The 20,024-nt window shown below is 43.4% G+C and overlaps 1 protein-coding gene across 1 annotated transcript in view; it reads right to left on the bottom strand.

Moving 5' to 3' along the window:
• RCBTB1 (RCC1 and BTB domain containing protein 1) overlaps positions 1–20,024 on the bottom strand; it is a 69,302-nt gene that overhangs the window by 6,788 nt on the left and 42,490 nt on the right. The window contains exons 7-11 of the mRNA XM_073546084.1: positions 19,730–19,869; positions 6,410–6,600; positions 5,858–5,984; positions 3,522–3,673; positions 2,208–2,338 (exon numbers count right to left, since the gene is read on the bottom strand). Of these exons, the coding sequence (XP_073402185.1) occupies positions 2,208–2,338; positions 3,522–3,673; positions 5,858–5,984; positions 6,410–6,600; positions 19,730–19,869 (741 nt within the window). The remainder of the gene's footprint in view (positions 1–2,207; positions 2,339–3,521; positions 3,674–5,857; positions 5,985–6,409; positions 6,601–19,729; positions 19,870–20,024) is intronic.

Here is a 20,024-nt window from a genome sequence, read left to right as displayed (position 1 = left end):
TTATATTTCTGTATGTGATAAAAACATCTGACAAACACACATAAAAACCAGAGGGCAGCAGATCATGTGAAAATATATTTGTGTCATTCTCAAAACTTTTGTCCATGACTATGGTAGGAGACCCAGGAAAACCCCACTTCTTACCCAGAGACAAAAAAGCCAGCTTGGAGTTTGCCAAAACTTACCTGAAAAAGCCTAAAACGTTTTGGAAGAATGTTCTCTGGTCAGATGAGACAAAAAGTAGAGCTTTTTGGGCAAAGGCATCAACATAGAGTTTACAGGAGGAAAAAAAGAGGCAAAGAACACAGTCCCTACAGTCAAACATGGCGGAGGTTCCCTGATGTTTTGGGGTTGCTTTGCTGCCTCTGGACTGCTTGACTGTGTGCATGGCATTATGAAGTCAGAAGACTACCAACAAATTCTGCAGCATAATGTAGGGCCCAGTGGGAGAAAGCTGGGTCTCCCTCAGAGGTCATGGGTCTTCCAGCAGGATAATGACCCAAAACACGCTTCAAAAAGCACTAGAAAATGGTTTGAGATAAAGCACTGGAGACTTCTAAGGTGGCCAGCAATGAGTCCCAGACCTGAATCCCATAGAACACCTGTGGAGAGATCTAAAAATGGCAGTTTGGAGAAGGCACCCTTCAAATATCAGGGACCTGGAGCAGTTTGTCAAAGAAGAATGGTCTAAAATTCCAGCAGAGCATTGTAAGAAACTCATTGATTGTTACCGGAAGCGGTTGGTCGCAGTTATTTTGGCTAAAGGTTATGCAACCAAGTATTAGGCTGAGGGTGCCAATACTTTTGCCTGGCCCATTTTTGGAGTTTTGTGTGAAATGATCAATGTTTTGCTTTTTGCTTCATTCTCTTCTGTGTTTTTTCATTTAAGACCTATTAAATGAAGATAATACCAAAGAATTTGTGTTTGCAATCATTTTCAGGAAGAAACTGAGTATTATCTGACAGAATTGCAGGGGTGTCAATACTTTTGGCCACAACTGTATGTCCTGGAACACCGTGAAATACTTCCGGGACATAGTGTACCGACGCATGCACAGTAATGATTTTCAGCTTTGCAAGCAGTTGGGCAAAACATACATGGGCGAAGCAAGATTGCTTTGCGCACGTGTGAACTATGGAGTAGAACTACTAGAATTCCGGAAAAAAATCGTGGACGGGGCCACAGATGGGGTGGAGAAAAAAAAAAAAAAAAAAAAAAAAAAAATGTCCCAAAAGTCATGAAACTACTTTAGATCTCAGACAAAAAAAAAAAAAAAAGGATATTGTTAACTGGGCACAATGTGATGCTCTGTAGGGCAAGGTCTGGGTGGGACTGTTATGATGTAATATGGTTCCCTTGTTCTTTAGGTCTCCTCTAAAGCCCCCATCACACTAAGCGACGCACCAGCGATCCCGACAACAATATGACCTGGTCAGGCTCGCTGGTGTGTTACTATATGATCACTGGGGAGCTGTCAAACAGGCGGATCTCACCAGCGATCAGGACCAGCGATGAAGCAGGTAACAAGCGCCTGCAGCGCTTAGTTACCCTCTGTTTATCTTGGATACCAGCTCCCAGCGCGAGCACGCTGGTATCCAGGGTACATAGCAGGTAACTAAGCGACGCGCGCTTAGTTACCCACTGTTTACCTTGGATACCAGCTCCCAGCATTTGCTTACAGCGCTGGGAGCTCACTGATCGATGGTCTCCCTCTGCCACATGCAGCGATGTGTGCTGGCCAGCGGGAGACCAACGATCAAAAAAATGGCCCAGGACATTAGAGCACGATCAGCGATACCCGGCGGGGGGGGGCCGGTCGCTGATACGTGTCACACACAGCGAGATCGCTGTTGCGTCACAAAACTTGTGACTCAGCAGCGATCTTGCTAGCGATCTCACCAAGTGTGATGGGGGCTTAAATGTTGCTTACGTGTTTAAGACATGAACTGTCTTGGTTGTAATTTTCTTCCCCCCATTAAAATAAATACCAAGTCAACTAAAAATATTTATCTAAAAAAAATTTAAAAAACTAGTCTACAGTAGTGTGTGGTTTGTAGCCATTTTTTGCAGGCACGTTTTCATAATCCTGTAGAACCAACATACCTTGTTGGCAGCACAAAACCAGGATTTGCCATAATACCTGTCCTCAGAAAGCAGGAGTGGGATCTACAGCGTCCCAGTCCATACAGATAACTGGGAGATTTACCTTTGCCTCATACCGGACTGCAGCAGAGTGCAATAGGAAGGCGTTTTCCACCGTTATCCCTCTCTTGATGATATGCTGACACAGTTTCTTTAATCTGTTTTCACAGTAGGATGTTGCAAGATCTAATAGTCCTGGATGTAAAGAGCAGAAGTGTTGAAAACAATTAACTAAATACCAGCCCAATGTCATGTATACAAGACACTGCACTAGGGCAGTTGGCATTTTATCTGACATTAGCCACTTATGAAAATTTCGAGCTTTTGACAAACAATTGGAGTGTCTGAATCTCAGACTGTAGCGTGTTCTGTAAATCTAGGATAAGGTTCACACACATCCCATTAAAGGGGTTGTCCATTCCAAATTGATTATGAATCCCCAGTGCCCACACTGCTGCAGGGATTCACCAGTTTCTGAGCCAGGACCGAAGGGTATGTATGCTATACATACTCCCAGCCAGAGCCCTTCCAGTAAGTGTGGCCTTGCTTCATATACTTGTATAGAGCACAGCTGTGCCCGCTAGTCAGCCACGCTCACTGTACGGCAGCGCCACTAGTCAGGGGCACAGCCTTGCTCAATACAAGAGTATAGAGCAAGGCTGCAACACTAGACTGCTCTGGCCAGGGGTATGTATAATGCATACATACTATGGTCCCAGCAAAGAAATCAGCAAATCCTTGCAGCACACAGCTGTGCAAATTCAAAAGTCTACAATCTTATCGATTTGGAGTGGATAACCCTTTAAGATTAGAGCAGGCTGCAGTGCCATTATTGACTGACAAACCTGATGGTTAAGCCATCAATGTTATAGGAAATCGGACAGCAGGTTTTTGCAATTTAATCAGCAATATAATGTAGGGCAAGAGTGTCAGATTCCAGTATTATGTCAATTAGGCTGTATGTTGTAGCTTCAATACAATCCGTGTTTTATCAGCAGTAAATTATCAAAGCAGGACTAGGTCTCACGTGCAAGCCAGTCAGGCTACTCTGTGTAACCCCGCCCCCCCACTGATTGGCCGCTTGCCAACAATGTACAGTGAACACAAATCTGCCAGTGGCGTGGGCAGAGTTATACACAGCTCAGCATTCCAAGCACTGCTACATCTACAGCTGAGAAGACTGAGTCTATCAAACCTGCACTAAGCAGTCCAGTAACTGACAGCACTGGAATCCAGCTAGTTTTATATTCTGCTTCAGAGTTATGGCCACGTGTAGCATGTAACAGCATTCACAAAGGCACCGCTGCTGATTACAAAGATTGACCAAGTGCAGTACACATTTGGACCTGACCGACCTGTCCTCCAAGCCATTTTATACCTATAGCATCTTCTGGCGGCAGGTCCACTGTATCTGTGTACAAGTACTGTAAGAAGGCGTAGTATACTGGGTAGGAAAACTGGTTAATTTCTATGACTTCTTTGGAGTTTTCATTCCAATGAGATTGGAACATTGTGCGGAAGTGTTCACATCTGTAAAGAGAAAAAGCCCAGTCGGTCACATACTCCAGTAATGTTGGCAGAAGCCCAGCCATGACGGGGGCAGAAGGGCTGGTTTGTAGAAATGACTCAATGACAATTCTAAGAATTTTAACCAAACATATTAGTAGGAAAAAAAAAAAAAAGCATTTAGTTGAACAGCAACCATTATAAACTGGTAACAGTCATGACAGAATGAGAGCACGTCATTTATAGATATTCACCAAGTGTGCCCGTATTCAGATACCACTATAAACACGACTGCAGGCAGTCACCTGGAATACAGACATACCAGTAAGCCACATTTTTTGGGAAGGGGGGTTAAAAGTTTCTCAAAAATATAAACACGTACTATACACAGTGAATTGGGGAATAAACTATTTTGGAAAACAATTGCATATTGAATACAACATATATACACACACACACTATTAAAAAGCATTGAGAAACGTAATCACCTTGCCGTGCCATCTGCCTTTACCAACGTGTGACAGAATGGATCTTTTATAGCGCTCACCTATACCAGCACGGTCCTGTAGTAGGACATCAGCATTGTGAGGCACAGTGTATAAGACTCGCCAACGATCTGCCGACTCAATTACTGCCTCTGGCATTAGCACAGTAACTGTGCGCCAGGAGCTCAGCCAATCAGCTGCAGGCAAGCCTTACACCACCAAGCATTGGATGGAGAGGCGCGAAAGATGGTCGCCACAACTCAGGTAGTGGAAACGGTTTGAGCAGTGAGACCACGCTTCTGTCAGTCTGACAAAGGATATACACTATGTAATTAAGCAGTACACTTTGTGCCAAGGGTCACTAAGTCCAAAGAAAGAGCCATCCATTTTAGGCCCCAGTCCCAAACCTGAAAAAACATTTCCACACTACACGGAGTATTCGTAAGCCTACATTCCCATGATGAGTAATTGTAGAGTTATATTGCACATTTTCTGTATTTATTGGGATTAGATGGGTGAGACTGGATTTAAGTAAAACTTTTGTTTTTGATGCTTCCTAGTATTTGGCTTTGAGAAAATTAATGTAGTCATCTGCAGATTACATGTTTTAGTGCAGTCTAGGCACGGGAAACCCTAAAAAACATGTGTTTTTTTACACCAATTCTATAGGTAAAATTTACACATAAAAAACACTATACCCACAAGAGGGATTAACATGTTGTAGATTTAAAATGCACTGCAGGTCGATTTACACTGCGTGAAGGATGGAGGTCACCCCCACCATAGTGGGCATTGGATTTCTAAAAAAAAAAAAAAAACACAGCCACTTTGCTGGAACTGTAAAGTGTTGCATTCATTTTAAGGGGTTAAACCAGATGCAAGAGGCTTGGTATGTCCATTTTAGTATGCAAGTAATGAGAAATCCCACTATTCAGGCTGAAGGACGAGTTTGTCAAATATCGTTACCCAACTGACAGCATTATGCCAACTGTAAAGCTTGGTGAAGGGAATAATGCTATGGGATTGTTTTTTGAGAGTTGACTAGATTCTTAGGGTACCGTTACACTAAGCAACACACCAGCGATCCCAACAACGATACGACCTGGTAAGGATCACTGGTGCGTCGCTAAATGGTCGAGAGTAAGCCATCAAACAGTCAAATTTACCCAACGACACAGCAACGATTTCGGCGGGATCGCTGGTGCGTCGCTTAGCGCTACAGCAGCGATTCTGACGACTCCCGCCTGCATCCATGATTTCTGAGTCGCTAACGAGGTCGCTCGTTGGATTCAAACACAGCTATGCATGCTGGCCAGCGGGACACCAACGATCAAAAAAATGGCCCAGGACATTCGAGCACGATCAGCGACATCACAGAGGGGGCCTGGTCGCTGCTAAGTGTCACACGTAACGAGATCGCTGTTGTCATAAAATCGGTGACGCATCAACGATCTCGCTAGCGATCTCGCTTAGTGTGAAGTACCCCTTAGTTCCAGTGAAAAATCTTAAAACTTCAGCATACAAGACATTTGGGACAATTATAGCTTCCAACTTTGTGTGAACAGTTTGGGGGAAGGTCATTTCTTTTTCCATACGACTGTGCCCCAGTGCACAAAGCAGGGTCCATAAAGGAATAACTGGAGTTTGGTGTAGTAGAACTTGATTGATCACAGTGCCCTGACTTCGCTACATGGTAGTCATGTTCCATCTATGTAAACTTTACCTTATTTTTAAGACTGCTTTATGGACATGAATATCTTTTCCTTCCAAACGGAATTTCAAGTCTGCTGTTTCTTCACTATCAAACTCCCTCTTCAGTGACTCGGCAACTGTTAGAAAGTCTTCAGGTTCTAGATTCAACATTGTGAGTAAGATTAATATCTTAATAAACAGCAAATCTAATAATCACACTAATTGCCATTATTCTAGTAAATAACTGAGTCCTGATGTGAAAATAGGCTAGTGCAATGGGGAATTCAGTTTTATCATAAAGGTGACAAGACCTCAAATAATAATTTATCTAAAGGTCAGTATTGCTCGCAAAAAACTACTAAATTTTTATTTATAAAGCAGACATTCAGCAATTTACAAATCAGAGGGGACATATGTAATGTTTTGCACACATCAGTTGAGAGGCATGAGGGTCTTGCTTGCAAGCTTACAACATGAGGAAATAAGGGGGGGAGGGTAAAGAAAATATGCATGAACCTGTACATGTACAGATACAAAGTGCTGATAAGTGTCAATTCTAACCTTTAGCAAAGCAATAACTTACCTACAGAAAGCACGCGCCACATGACTGGTGGGTTTGAAAAACAAGCAAACACATCATCCGTACAAGTAAAGTTTGTGAGGTGAGGAGCGAGAATAATCTGGCCACGACATGGACCCCACATATAAACTTGGCCACTTTGCGACTTGGCAGACGAAGTATGAGATGAGTGACAGGCTGCAATCTCCACTATTCTGCAAAAACCAAACACAAGACATGTTATTCAGACTTTGATGGAACAAATAACAGAACGTAATTACACAGTAATTGTAAAGAGGTACTTCAATTTTGTTACTTTTCAGTGAGTCTCAGCACAAAATGACTACTAACCAAGCACAGGTGCACACTAGAGATGTGCAAACACCTGGATGTTCGGGTTCAGCCAAACAGTTAGAAAAAGTTTGGGAACCAGAACCATACTCTAACATCCAGTGTTTACATGCTGTCAGCTTTAGCAAAGCTGGTTAAAAATGGGGGACCTCACACTGATTTTTATTATTTAAAGAAAAAGTCAGAATGGGGACCCCTCTATTCTTGATAACCAGCCTTGCCAACACTGACAGCTGAGGGTTGCAGCCCCAGCTATGAGTTTTGCCTGGCTGGTTGAAAGCTTGCATTCAGGCTCTAAACTGCAATATGGAACTTGGTGCCAAGACTTGGCCTAGATTATGGGAGAGTTGCTGTTCTATATAGAGCATATAACTCAGCTTACTGTTTCGTATCAATATTAACTGAAACATTAAATTTTTAAAGTTTGCTATTATACATTTTTATAGCGCCATTTATTCCATTGCACTTTACATGTGAAAAGGGGCATATATAGACAAGCACAATACAAGACACACAAGTACAGGAGAGAGGACCCTGTCCGCAAGGGTTCAGTCTACAGGGAATGGGTGAGGATACACTAGAAGAGGGTAGAGCGGTCGTGCGGAGGTTCAGTGGACTGAGGATCACTGCAGGTTGCAGGCTTGTCAGAAGAGGTTGGTCTTCAGGTTCTTTTTGAAGGTTTCCATGGTAGGAGAGAGTCTGATGTGTTGGAGTAGAGAGTTCCAGAGTATGGGGGAAGCATGGGAGAAGTCTTGTATGCAGTTGTGGGAAAAGAGATAACAGGAGAATAGAGAACAAGATCTTGAGGATTGAAGGTCGCCTGTGGGTAAGTACCCAGAGACCACATCACAGATGTATGGAGTAGACAGGTTGTGGATGGCTTTGTATGTCATAGTTAGGGTTTTGAACTGGAGCCTCTGGACGATAGGAAGCCAATGAAGGGCTTGGCAGAGAGGAGAGGCTGGGGAACACCATTTGTAAGCGAGAGGTTAAAGAGGTGTGTTAGAGTAGGGATGAAGACTGTAGCGAGGTTAGGGATGAAGTGGGATGGGAGCAGGTCAAGCATGCAAGTGGTGAGGTTTGATCTTATAGGAGGGTGGAGAGCTGACCTGTCATGGTGGAGAAGTTGGTTTTGGAGGAACAGGGCTGAGCAGCCAAGACGGGCATTGGGGCTGGGGGCCAAATCTTTCTCTGATCGTATCAATCTTCTGCTTAAAGAAAGAGGCAAAGTCTTCAGTGGTAATGAGAAGGGGAGGAGGTGCTGGGGGACGGAGTAGACAATTGGAAGTGTTGAAAAGCTGTTTACGGCTGTGAGAGGGAGGATATGATAGGCAGGTCTTCAAAGGAGTCTTCGCAGGTCAAAAGGGGCCAGTACTTGCTTTTATTCCTGCTGCTCTCTTAAGTACCATATATACTCATGTATAAGCTGAGATTTTCAGCACTTTTGTGCTGAAAATGCCCCCTCATCTTATACACGAGTCATTGTGCAGAAACCAGAGGGGGAGGGCAGCAGCAGAAGCCGGTGGCTGGAACATCATACTCACCCCTCCTGTGCCATTGCTGAACGTCCCTGCATCCTCTGTTGTCCCGGGACTGGCAGCTTTTTCCTGTGTTGAGCGGTCAGATGGTACGACTCTTTAATGTAATGAATTTGGATGCAACTCAACTCCAATAGGCGTGGCGTCCATATTAATTACTTCAATGAGTGGTACCACGTGACCGGTCAGGACGGTGTAGCACTGGGAGCTGAGCCATACATAGAAGGATGGGACAGGGGAGCAGAGCCATGCATACTGGGAGGGGGGAGAGCCACACATACCAGGCTTATGCACGAGTCAATAAGCTTACCCAGTTTTCCGTGGCAAAATTAGGGGCCTCGGCTTATATTCTAGTATATAGGTTTTCATTTGTATACAATTTTGCCATAAAGTTACAGCGATATAGGTGTTTATTTACTGCGCTGTTTATGATACTTATGAAGCGGACTTGTCTTCAGGCTGCTCTGCATTACCCTGCACCAAATAAAGGGCCCATATCTTTGGATGCATGAGGCAGACAAAGAAAAAAGAACTTGAGAGTACAGTGAATAAGGCCTCTTTCACACTTCAGTTTTTTGCCATCAGTCAAAATCCGCTAAAATTTGAAAATGGCGGATCCGCTTTTTCTTGTTGCGGATCCGCCATTTCCCCCATTGGGATACATTAGTGGCGGATTTTGACGGATGGTCGTCCGTTGCGTCCGGTATTCGGCGGATCCGCAAAATTCCTTGCGGATTCTGTCTGAGGGGGACAGAGCTTGCAACGTTTTTTTCGCCGTCAAAATGGCGGGTGACGGCGGATCCGCCATGCGGTAGAATGGGCGCCTATGGGCGGCGGATCCGCCAGGACCCGCGATTTTGCGGAATCCACCGGCAGGATCTGCAAAATCGCACTGCGCATGCCCAGAAAAAAAAAAAAAAAAAAAAAAAAAAAAAAAGATACTTTTACAGACAGTCCCAAAACTATATAAGGTGGGTTAATTGGGCCGAGACATGCAGTAGCAGTCAGCCAGCCAGGAACCAAGCCTGCCAGACACCCACCAAGCCTGCAGACAGCCACCAAGCTGCCACACAGCTATCAGCTATCAAGAGGCCTGCCAGTACCAGCTCGCCTAAAAGTGTGAGTATACCTATTTATGACATTTGTGTGTGTATGGCCTGCTAGTGTGTAGCCTGCCTGTGTGTGGTCTGCGAGTGTTCCATGTCTGTGTGTATATTTTTTTTTTCCATACTTATTTTCTGTTGCATGTGTACTGCATTTTATTTTCATACAACTGTAATATTGTATTTTTTATGCTGTGATTGTGTGGTGTATGGTATGTGGTATAATTGGGCCCAGACAATCCGGCACCAGCAACACTGAAGACACCAAGCAAGACATCCGACTGCAGCCTGACTGATAGAAGATTGAACTAGAGCTATAAAACCTGCCTGCCCAGCTGCAAGTCTACCACCTGCAAGACCCCTGGAGCGCACGTGTGTGTGTGCGTGTGTGTGCGTGCGTGTGCGTTATTTTCATACAACTGTAATATTGTATTTCTTATGCTGTGATTGTGTGGTGTAAGGCCGGTTTCACAATTGCACTTTATAACGCAGCGATGACCTGCACACGGCCGCCGCTAATCCCCATCCCATCCGGTCATCGCCGCCTACTAGCGCACATGAACGCTTGCGATCTGCGCACCCTATCTTTAGCATAGGGTGCGCAGATCGTGCACTGGCAGGATTTTACCATGTGCTGCGCACTTTTGAAGGTGTGCCCTTGTGAACCAAACGCAGCATGTTGCATTTTGGCACGCACGAGACACCTTCAAAAGTGCGCAGCACACGGTAAAATCCTGGCAGCGCAAGATCTGCGCACCCTATGCTAAAGATAAGGTGCGCAGATCGCAAGCGTCCATGTGCGCTAGTAGGCGGCGATGACCGGATGGGGCGGGGATTAGCAGCGGCCGTGTGCAGGTCATCGCTGCGCTATAAAGTGCAAATGTGAAGCTGGCCTAACTGGTATTGTATGTGGTGTAATTGGGCCCAGACATCTGGCAACAGCCACACTGAAGACACCGAGCCAGACATCAAACACCAGCCTGACTGATAGAAGACCAAACTAGAGCTACAAAACCTGTCTCCTCAGCGAGAGAGCGATTTTTTTTAATATTTCAATTGTTTTTCTTTTGCATGTTTATTGGATTTTATTTTCATATTTGCAATTGTGGTGTGATTAATGTATCTGTTGTAAATCGGTGTTTTTTTATTTTTCATTTATTGTGGTATTTGAAATAAAGAGCAGAGTAGCTCCTATTTGTTGGAATAAAAAAATTATAAAAAAAAAAAAAAAAAACCGTTTTGAAAAAAATCTCCTTAGTATCAAAAAAAAAAAAAAGAAAAAAAAAAGTAAAATTAAGTTACCATAAAGGTACATTAAATTTTTTGGTATTCAAGTGTGGTTAAAAGTGAGAGATTGCAACATACCATGAAAAAAATCTGGGTATACACAGCAATTACGCACCTTAAACTCTCGGTGAGAGTTTTTCAGGGAATTCAAAAACATGCAAACAGTGTGGGTATACATAGAAATTAAACACCTTCAATCACTGGTTACACTCTCGGTGAGACCTTCTATCACTGTGGTTACACTCTCGGTGAGAGTTTGAGGGATATGCAAACACTGGTATACACAGCAATTACACACCTTCAATCACTGGTTACACTCCGTTACACTTTTTCAGGGAATTCAAACACATGCAAAGATAAAGTGTGGGTTTACACAAAATATTACACACCTTCAATCATTGTGGTTACACTCGGTGAGAGATAAAAATGGAAAAAACATATATAGAATGGGAGGAATAGGGCTAAGTGACAGCACATGTGAAAAAGACTTGGGTATACTAATAGATCACAGACTGAATATGAGTCAACAGTGTGATGCAGCAGCAAAAAAGGCAAATGCAATTCTAGGATGTATTAACAGAAGCATACAGTCTAGATCACGTGAAGTCATTATTTCCCTCTACTCCTCTTTGGTCAGACCTCATCTGGAATATTGTGTCCAGTTTTGGGCACCACATTTTAAAAAAGACATCAACAAACTGGAGCAAGTTCAGAAAAGAGCGACCAGAATGGTGACCGGTCTGCAAACCCTGTCTTATGAGGAAAGGTTGCAGGATTTGGGAATGTTTAGTTTGCAAAAGAGAAGACTGAGAGGAGACTTAATAGCTGTCTACAAATATCTAAAGGGCTGTCACATTGTAGAAGGATCAACTTTATTCTCATTTGCACAAGGAAAGACTAGAAGCAATGGGATGAAAATGAATGGGAGGAGACACAGATTAGATATTAGAAAAAACTTTTTGACAGTTAGCGTGATCAATGAGTGGAACAGGCTGCCACGAGAAGTGGTGAGTTCTCCTTCAATGGAAGTCTTCAAACAGAGGCTGGACAGACATCTGACTGGGATGATTTAGCGAATCCTGCTTTGAGCAGGGGGTTGGACCAGATGGCCCAGGAGGTCCCTTCCAACTCTACGATTCTATGATTCTATAAGGGAATTTAGACATGCAAACACTTAAAACTGCATATACTTAGTTTCAGGGAATTACACAAATTATATACAAATGATTTTTTTTTTTTTTTTTTTTTTTTTTTTTTTACTTTCATATCATTTTCTTTATACTTGCAGATCACTTCATGAAGCACCACCAGAAAGGCCGCAGCAGAGACGGCCGGCCAGGCCACAGCAGAGTACAGGCAACCATTTGTTTCCCTGTAAGTATAAAGGCCTGAAAGCTTATTATGATCCTTTGTATAGTAGCTTAACAAGTGTCTTTATACTTACAGATCACTTCAGGAAGCACTGCAGCTGCCAACGCAGCTGACCCAGACCGTAATGTCTTCTCCTGAAAGCTCCCCCTCACATCAGCGAGCCGAGGTAAAAAACACTTTTTTTAACTTTTTTTTGTTTAAAAACACTATCCATGTATTATGTTTTGACAGGAAGCTGATTCAGAGGAGCTTCCAGGAGGAGACGTGCAGGGTGGAGAGACACAAGGAGGGGGTGCGCAGAGTGTAAATTTAGCACATGCACACATACATAATGCTACACCCAACACAAACATTCATCACAGTGCACACACAACTACACATGCATCCAAACAAAATTTTTTTTTTTTTTTCCAGTCTTCAGAATCCGGTGCCCGCACTAGAGTGACTCCCAGGACATCCCAGGGTCGTCAAGGTGATGTCTCTAGTGGTCGGCAAACGGTAAGTAACGCTATTTGGATAATTGATTAAATGAACATCATGAGTTTGATTAGAATGTAATTTTTTTTTTTGTTTTGCTTTTTTTTTATCTTCACAGGTTTCACAGCGTGCTCCCCGGAGACATCTGGAGGAGGGTGTCATTATTGATACAGATGAACTCTTCCGTGAGGTGGAAAACCGGGAGCCGCTGTGGAACATGGGAAACCGTTTACACGCCGACCAACCAACCACCCGATGGCTCTGGGATGAGGTCTGTTCTTATTGAGAACTGGGAGGAACTCAATGCGAGGGCCAGGGATTTTGTGCGTAAGTATTACAACTTCAGTAACTTATATTCCAGCATGTGAAGTGTTGAATACTAAACCCCTTTTTTTTGCTTCACAGGTGACAGGGTTATCACACGGTGGCGGTCGCTCCGGGATCGCTTCAAGAGGGACTACAACAAGGAGCTGCAGACCCTGAGTGGATCGGGAGGACACCGGGGACCCCAGTACAAGAACTACAGAGCCCTGGCGTTCCTGCGATCAACAATGGTGTGCAGAAGGTAAATATTCCACAAACCATTTCTGTAGTAGAAATGTTTAACCAAATTTTTTTTTCAGCAGACTTAAATATCAATATTTTTAATATACATTTTTTTCTCCTTTTTTTTTAGCACCATCTGCAGCACTCAGGAGTCTGCATCAGAGTTGCGTCCCTCTGGAGTGATCCCTAGTGAGACCGCCCCCGGTGACCTGGAGCAGCAGGGCAGACTTCATCACATGAAGCTGCTGGTGACGACTTTTTCCCTGTTCCCCACCCCTCAGACACTGCCGCAACATCCCGACCAACTTTTGGTTCTGGCCAGCAGCGTCTGAGGAGTCAGGAAAGGATGACCATGTCTGACTGAGTCTAAACTCATCTGTCCAGCATGGTTTCCACACTTATGGACAACAGTTATCTTCTGGGTTGATCATGATCAATCAAAGTATCATGGAACTCAGAAGATACATGGAACAGATGAATTTAGAATCAAACCAGACACCGAGACATACCTTTTTTCATTCCGTTGCCCGGCAAATGGAAGGTTTAAGTACTCACCAGCAGATGCGTGTGATGCAAGCCTGTCAGAATGCTCTAGTGGAAGTACTTGCAGAAGCATCCCATCCTTCCCCCCCCATCCATCATACAACCGTCCCTCCTCCTACCACTCCCTCTCCTTTCTCTAGTTCCCCGTTCCATTCTTCCCAGTACCTTCCTTCCCCATTGCATTATACCCCAATGCCCTCACCATACACACCCCCACATACACCTTCAATGTACCCACAAACCTCGTCTGTCCATCCACTCCCGTCCCAACCACATGTGTTAAACCCCCCTTCCACTTCTGGTCCTCACCAACTCCCTCCCCAGTCCTCCTCCTCCCCCCCCCCCCCCCCTCCCCTCGATGTGGTCAACCCCTCCAATACTATCTCCACCCAACATTATCAATTTATAAACTTTTTTTTTCCAAAAAAAGTATTTACAAAAAAGGTTTAAGATACCAAAAAAAAAAAAAAAAAAAAAAAAAAAAAAACTAAAAAAAATTCACAAAAAGTTTGTTTTTGTGAATTTGTACTATGTTTTTTTTTCAAAAAGAACTTTATTGTGTTGTTTATTTTTTGGTCTTTCTTGGGAAATATTCAAAGTACACCAGTGGTGTAAAAGGTAAACACTTGGTAACACAACACTGGGTAATATTTCACAGTACACCGGTGGTGTACAAGGTACAAAAAACCAACACTTGGTAGCACAACATTCGGTACCTTCTCGTGGAAGGTCACCTTTTTGGTTGCCATTACATCCATCAGAAGAGTTTCTGAATTGGCAGCCTTGTCATGTCTTTCCCCTTACCTGATTCTCCATCAGGATAAGGTCGTCCTCAGGCCCGTTCCTTCTTTTCTTCCAAAGGTGGTTTCCTCTTTCCATATCAATGAGGATATCATTCTCCCATCTTTTTGTCCGGCTCTCTCTCATCCGCATGAGAAGTCTCTCCACAAACTGGACGTATTTAGAGCCCTGCATGTCTATCTCACCAGGACCTCTTCCTTTCGTCAGTCTGATTCCTTGCTGGTCATCTCTGAAGGTCACCGGAAAGGGCTTCCAAATCCACGATCGCTCGCTGGATTCGTTCGACCATTCTGGAAGCTTACCGACTTCAGGAAAAACGTCCCCCTCCGGGAGTGAGAGCTCACTCCACCCGGGCTGTGGCGGCTTCGTGGGCCGTTCGTCACCAGGCTTCAGCTTTACAAGTTTGCAAGGCTGCGACCTGGTCGTCCTTGCACACCTTTGAGGTTCTACAGGGTTCATACCCAGACCTCGTCTGATGTTGTTGGAAGGAAGGTACTGCAGGCGGCGGTGGCACACCGGCCGACCTAAGCCTTTCCTATTCTTTCGTTCCTTATTGCTGTTCCCGCCCTTGGGACTGCTTTGGAATGTCCCATGGTAATCTGTGTCCCCCAATAAGGCGATAAAGAAAGATGGATTTTTGGTTCTTACCGTAAAATCTTTCTTGGAGCCTTCATTGGGGGACACAGCACCCGCCCTGTTTAAGTTGTACCGTGTTGGGTCTTTGAAACACTTGTTGGGTTAGTACATATGTTTAGAGTTTTCTCATTGCTTCTCCTGCTTTCTCACCAACTGAGGTGCTTGGTGCCTGTCGGTGGGTGTATACTGCCGGGGAGGAGCTAATTTTCTTGTTTTGCATAGTGTCAGCCTCCTAGCAGCAGCATACACCCATGGTAATCTGTGTCCCCCAATGAAGGCTCCAAGAAAGATTTTACGGTAAGAACCAAAAATCCATCTTTTTTTTAAATGGCTTATTCCTGCTGGATTTTTTTAACATTTGAAGTCTATGCTAATTAGCGCATCTATTTTCCTTTCAATTGTAACTGATTTGTTTTTGCTTACTGGATATGGCAAGCAAAAGACTGACCAGTTGCTGGATCCAGTAAGCAAAAACTGGATCCATTACAAATGAGACACTGTTTAACAGATCTGCTACTGGATCCATTCAAACTGATCACTACTTGACATGTGAACATAGCCTAACTTCTCTATAGAAATTAATGGACACGATAAAAAGCTGACTGGGATCTTGGGCATTCTTCTCGAAAGTTACTACTGTGCTTACTTGGCCAGTGTAGGTCTGTTGGAAACAATCTATACTCTACACTCCCTGACAGAAGTTGTAGCTTATCCATGTTATGTAAATAAAAGTTTATAACCTGACATTAAATTCCTCCATTGGTTGTATAAATTATTCTTTTGAAGCTGAAACACTCCAAAATGTGGTTTAGGTTAAGATAATAAATTGCCATCACTGCAGAAATATTGATCATTTAACGGACGCAGAATGGTCCGATTTTGGCAAGACAAGTGTTTTGTTGCCCACAGAAAGTAATGTGATATTCAAACAAATTAACTTAAAATACAAATATGTTGCATAACATTGGTGAATGACGTTGTGGTGCTATTGGAGTCATATTTTGTGTGACTTCCATGAGCTTGAGGGACTGCATCCAAGCGATTCAACAATGATTCATACAATTTATTAAGTCATCAGGAATAGCAAAGAAAGCAGTCTTACATGCCTCCTAGAGTTCATCTAGATTCTTTGGTTTTGTCTTCCAAGCTTCCTCTTTCATCCTACCCCAAACATGCTCAGTCATCATGTCTGGTGACTGGGCTGGCCAGTACTTGAGCACCTTGATCTTTTTTACCTGGAGGAACTTTGTTGTAGAGATGGATGTATGAGATGGAGCACCATCCTGCTACAGAATTTGACCCCTTTTATGATTTGGAATATAAGAGGTAGCTAATACTTGATATTTTAGGCTATTGATATTGCCTTCCACCTTGCAAATGTTTCGCACACCCCCATACTGAATGTAACCCCATGCCATGATCTTTCCAAAAAGGAGAAAAAAATGTATATTAAAAATATTGATATTTAATTTAAGTCTGCTGAAAAAAAAATTTGGTTAAACATTTCTACTCCTTTTTTTTTAGCACCATCTGCAGCACTCAGGAGTCTGCATCAGAGTTACGTCCCTCTGGAGTGATCCCTAGTGAGACCGCCCCCGGTGACCTGGAGCAGCAGGGCAGACTTCATCACATGAAGCTGCTGGTGACGACTTTTTCCCTGTTCCCCACCCCTCAGACACTGCCGCAACATCCCGACCAACTTTTGGTTCTGGCCAGCAGCGTCTGAGGAGTCAGGAAAGGATGACCATGTCTGACTGAGTCTAAACTCATCTGTCCAGCATGGTTTCCACACTTATGGACAACAGTTATCTTCTGGGTTGATCATGATCAATCAAAGTATCATGGAACTCAGAAGATACATGGAACAGATGAATTTAGAATCAAACCAGACACCGAGACATACCTTTTTTCATTCCGTTGCCCGGCAAATGGAAGGTTTAAGTACTCACCAGCAGATGCGTGTGATGCAAGCCTGTCAGAATGCTCTAGTGGAAGTACTTGCAGAAGCATCCCATCCTTCCCCCCCCATCCATCATACAACCGTCCCTCCTCCTACCACTCCCTCTCCTTTCTCTAGTTCCCCGTTCCATTCTTCCCAGTACCTTCCTTCCCCATTGCATTATACCCCAATGCCCTCACCATACACACCCCCACATACACCTTCAATGTACCCACAAACCTCGTCTGTCCATCCACTCCCGTCCCAACCACATGTGTTAAACCCCCCTTCCACTTCTGGTCCTCACCAACTCCCTCCCCAGTCCTCCTCCTCCCCCCCCCCCCCCCCTCCCCTCGATGTGGTCAACCCCTCCAATACTATCTCCACCCAACATTATCAATTTATAAACTTTTTTTTTCCAAAAAAAGTATTTACAAAAAAGGTTTAAGATACCAAAAAAAAAAAAAAAAAAAAAAAAAAAAAAACTAAAAAAAATTCACAAAAAAAAGTTAGTACAAATTCACAAAAACAATGTTTTTTTTTCAAAAAGAACTTTATTGTGTTGTTTATTTTTTGGTCTTTCTTGGGAAATATTCAAAGTACACCAGTGGTGTAAAAGGTAAACACTTGGTAACACAACACTGGGTAATATTTCACAGTACACCGGTGGTGTACAAGGTACAAAAAACCAACACTTGGTAGCACAACATTCGGTACCCAACACTTGGTAACATTTCAAAGTGTAAAACAATGCTTGGTACCCAACAATTGGTAACATTGCAAAGTGTAAAACTATAAAAAAAACAAAAAAAAACACAACACTAGGTAAACCAAATCACATGGTACACAATGCTTGGGAAAACCAAACACTTGGTAAAATTTCAGTTAAAAATAAAAAAAAAATGGTACTCAATTGGTATATTAAGAAGAAAATTATATCAGGTCATCTTGCCAGTCCACTTGTCCCTCTGGTGTGAGAAAATAGTCTGCAAAGGTCTCCCTCATTCTTGACACTGAGCCAGTACTCCGAAAAGTTTGCTGCTCATAATCCCACAAGGTGGTTTCAGACAGATTTTCATCGATGGAAACGGGTTCCTTTGAAAGGACAAAATTGTGCAGGATTACACAGGCCTTCACCACCTCATCCACAGTCTCTGTTTTCATTTTAATGGCCGTTAACAGGACTCTCCATTTGGCAGTTAAAATTCCAAACGCGCACTCCACCACTCCGCGCTCTGGTTAACTGATAGTTATAGATTCTTTTCCAGTGTGTTAATCCACGACTACCATATGGTTTGAGTAGGTGTTTAGAAAGCTGAAAAGCATCGTCGCCAACGCACACAAAAGGCATTGGTGGGCCTGTTGTTCCAGGGAGTGGTCTTGGAGGTGGGAAGTCAAAATTGTCTCCATACAAGCGACGGCCCATGGTGGACATCTTGAATACCTGAGTCATTTGAATGACCGTATGCACCAATGTCCACAGCAATGAATTTGCAGTTTGCATCCGAAATGGCCATAAGCACAATAGAAAAGTATTTCTTATAGTTGTAAAACTGTGAACCAGATCCCATGGGTTTCACAATCCGAATATGCTTGCCATCCATGGCACCGATACAGTTTGGAAACTGGCAGATTTCTTGAAACTTGTCGGCAATCTCCAGCCACCTCTCCTGTGTTGGCTCTGGGATGTATTCCTCCTGTAGAGAATCCCACAATGCCCGACAGGTCTGTTGTACAATTCCAGCAATAGTTGAAATCCCAATCCGGAACTGGAAATGGAGGGAGGTGAATGATTCTCCAGTTGCCAGGAATCTGTTAAAAAAAAAAAAAAGGGAAAAAAAGTAAAATTAATACAAACTACAAGCCATAACATAACAATAAAAGCCTGCAGAATCTAAAACATTTTAAAAAGTAGATAACTTACCGAAGGGTCACCATCAAACGCTCCGCCGGTGATATAGAAAACCGCATTTGTGTGTCCCTTCTCCGGATTTGTTCTCCAACACGATCCACCAATATCTCGAACAATTCCAGCCTCATGCGCACGTAGTTGAAGAACTTGTCCGGATTATCCCTCAATTCCAGGTACAGTGTGGAAAAACGCCACGGGTAAACCTCTGCGCATTAATGGGATGAATCCACTGGCGCCGTCTCCTCATACGCAGGATTCGCAGTCTTCTTTTCTCCCTCTGGAGAGCAACAATTGCCAACCGATTGCAGTGAAGATCAAATTCCACACAGAAGCTGTCAATACTCGCAATAACTCCTTCCAGACTCGCACTAACTCCTTCCATCGCTGCCACTAGCTCTAAAACCTTTCAAAGAAATTGTATCACAACACCCTAGATATATTTCTCCCTAGTTTCCAGTATCCAATCACATTTGGGAGCATTCTCCAAGAGCCAATCATATTTGGGAGCATCCCATTTTGGAGGAGTGGAAAAACGGATCCTCAAGAAAACGGATCCAACGGATGTGAAAAACAGATGCCAGCTGATTGAACGGATCAGTTTTGTTGAGGATCCGCACTAAAATTGGTATAACGGATCCTTAAAACGGATCCGTTCCATCAGCTGGCATCCGTTTTCATACATTTTTTACGGATCAGCCATTTTCAAATTTTGGCGGATTTTGACGGATGGCAAAAAACTGAAGTGTGAAAGAGGCCTAAGAGAAAAACTGTCCTCTTGACATTGCAACAGGTTCTCTTTAAAAGGTGTGGAAAAAACCCATGCGCTCCAGTATACTATACCTTTCTTTAGTCTCCACTCTTACTGGAGAAAGCTGGTTGCTTTTGTTACCAATACCCAACTGGCCATTTGTGTTGGCTCCCCAGGAGTAGAGATACCCTTGATCAGTCAGCCCCATGGTGTGACTGTAGCCACATACAATCTAGAAAAAGATATGGAGAACATTACCAAAGCAGATCAAGCTCTCAAAACTATGCACACAAGAAGAGTTTAATACTGCAGTTCCCAACCCATAGCTTAAAAAAGCCATATATTGAACTATGTAAAATATTATATAAACCCTTTAAAAAGGTAGTC

This window comes from Dendrobates tinctorius, unplaced genomic scaffold (genome assembly GCF_039654945.1).
Source record: "Dendrobates tinctorius isolate UK_male_01 unplaced genomic scaffold, ASM3965494v1 ptg000145l, whole genome shotgun sequence".
Classification (NCBI taxonomy): Eukaryota; Metazoa; Chordata; class Amphibia; order Anura; family Dendrobatidae; genus Dendrobates; species Dendrobates tinctorius.
Note: the sequence above shows the minus strand (reverse complement) of the source record. Positions and strands in the feature narration are given on the sequence as shown.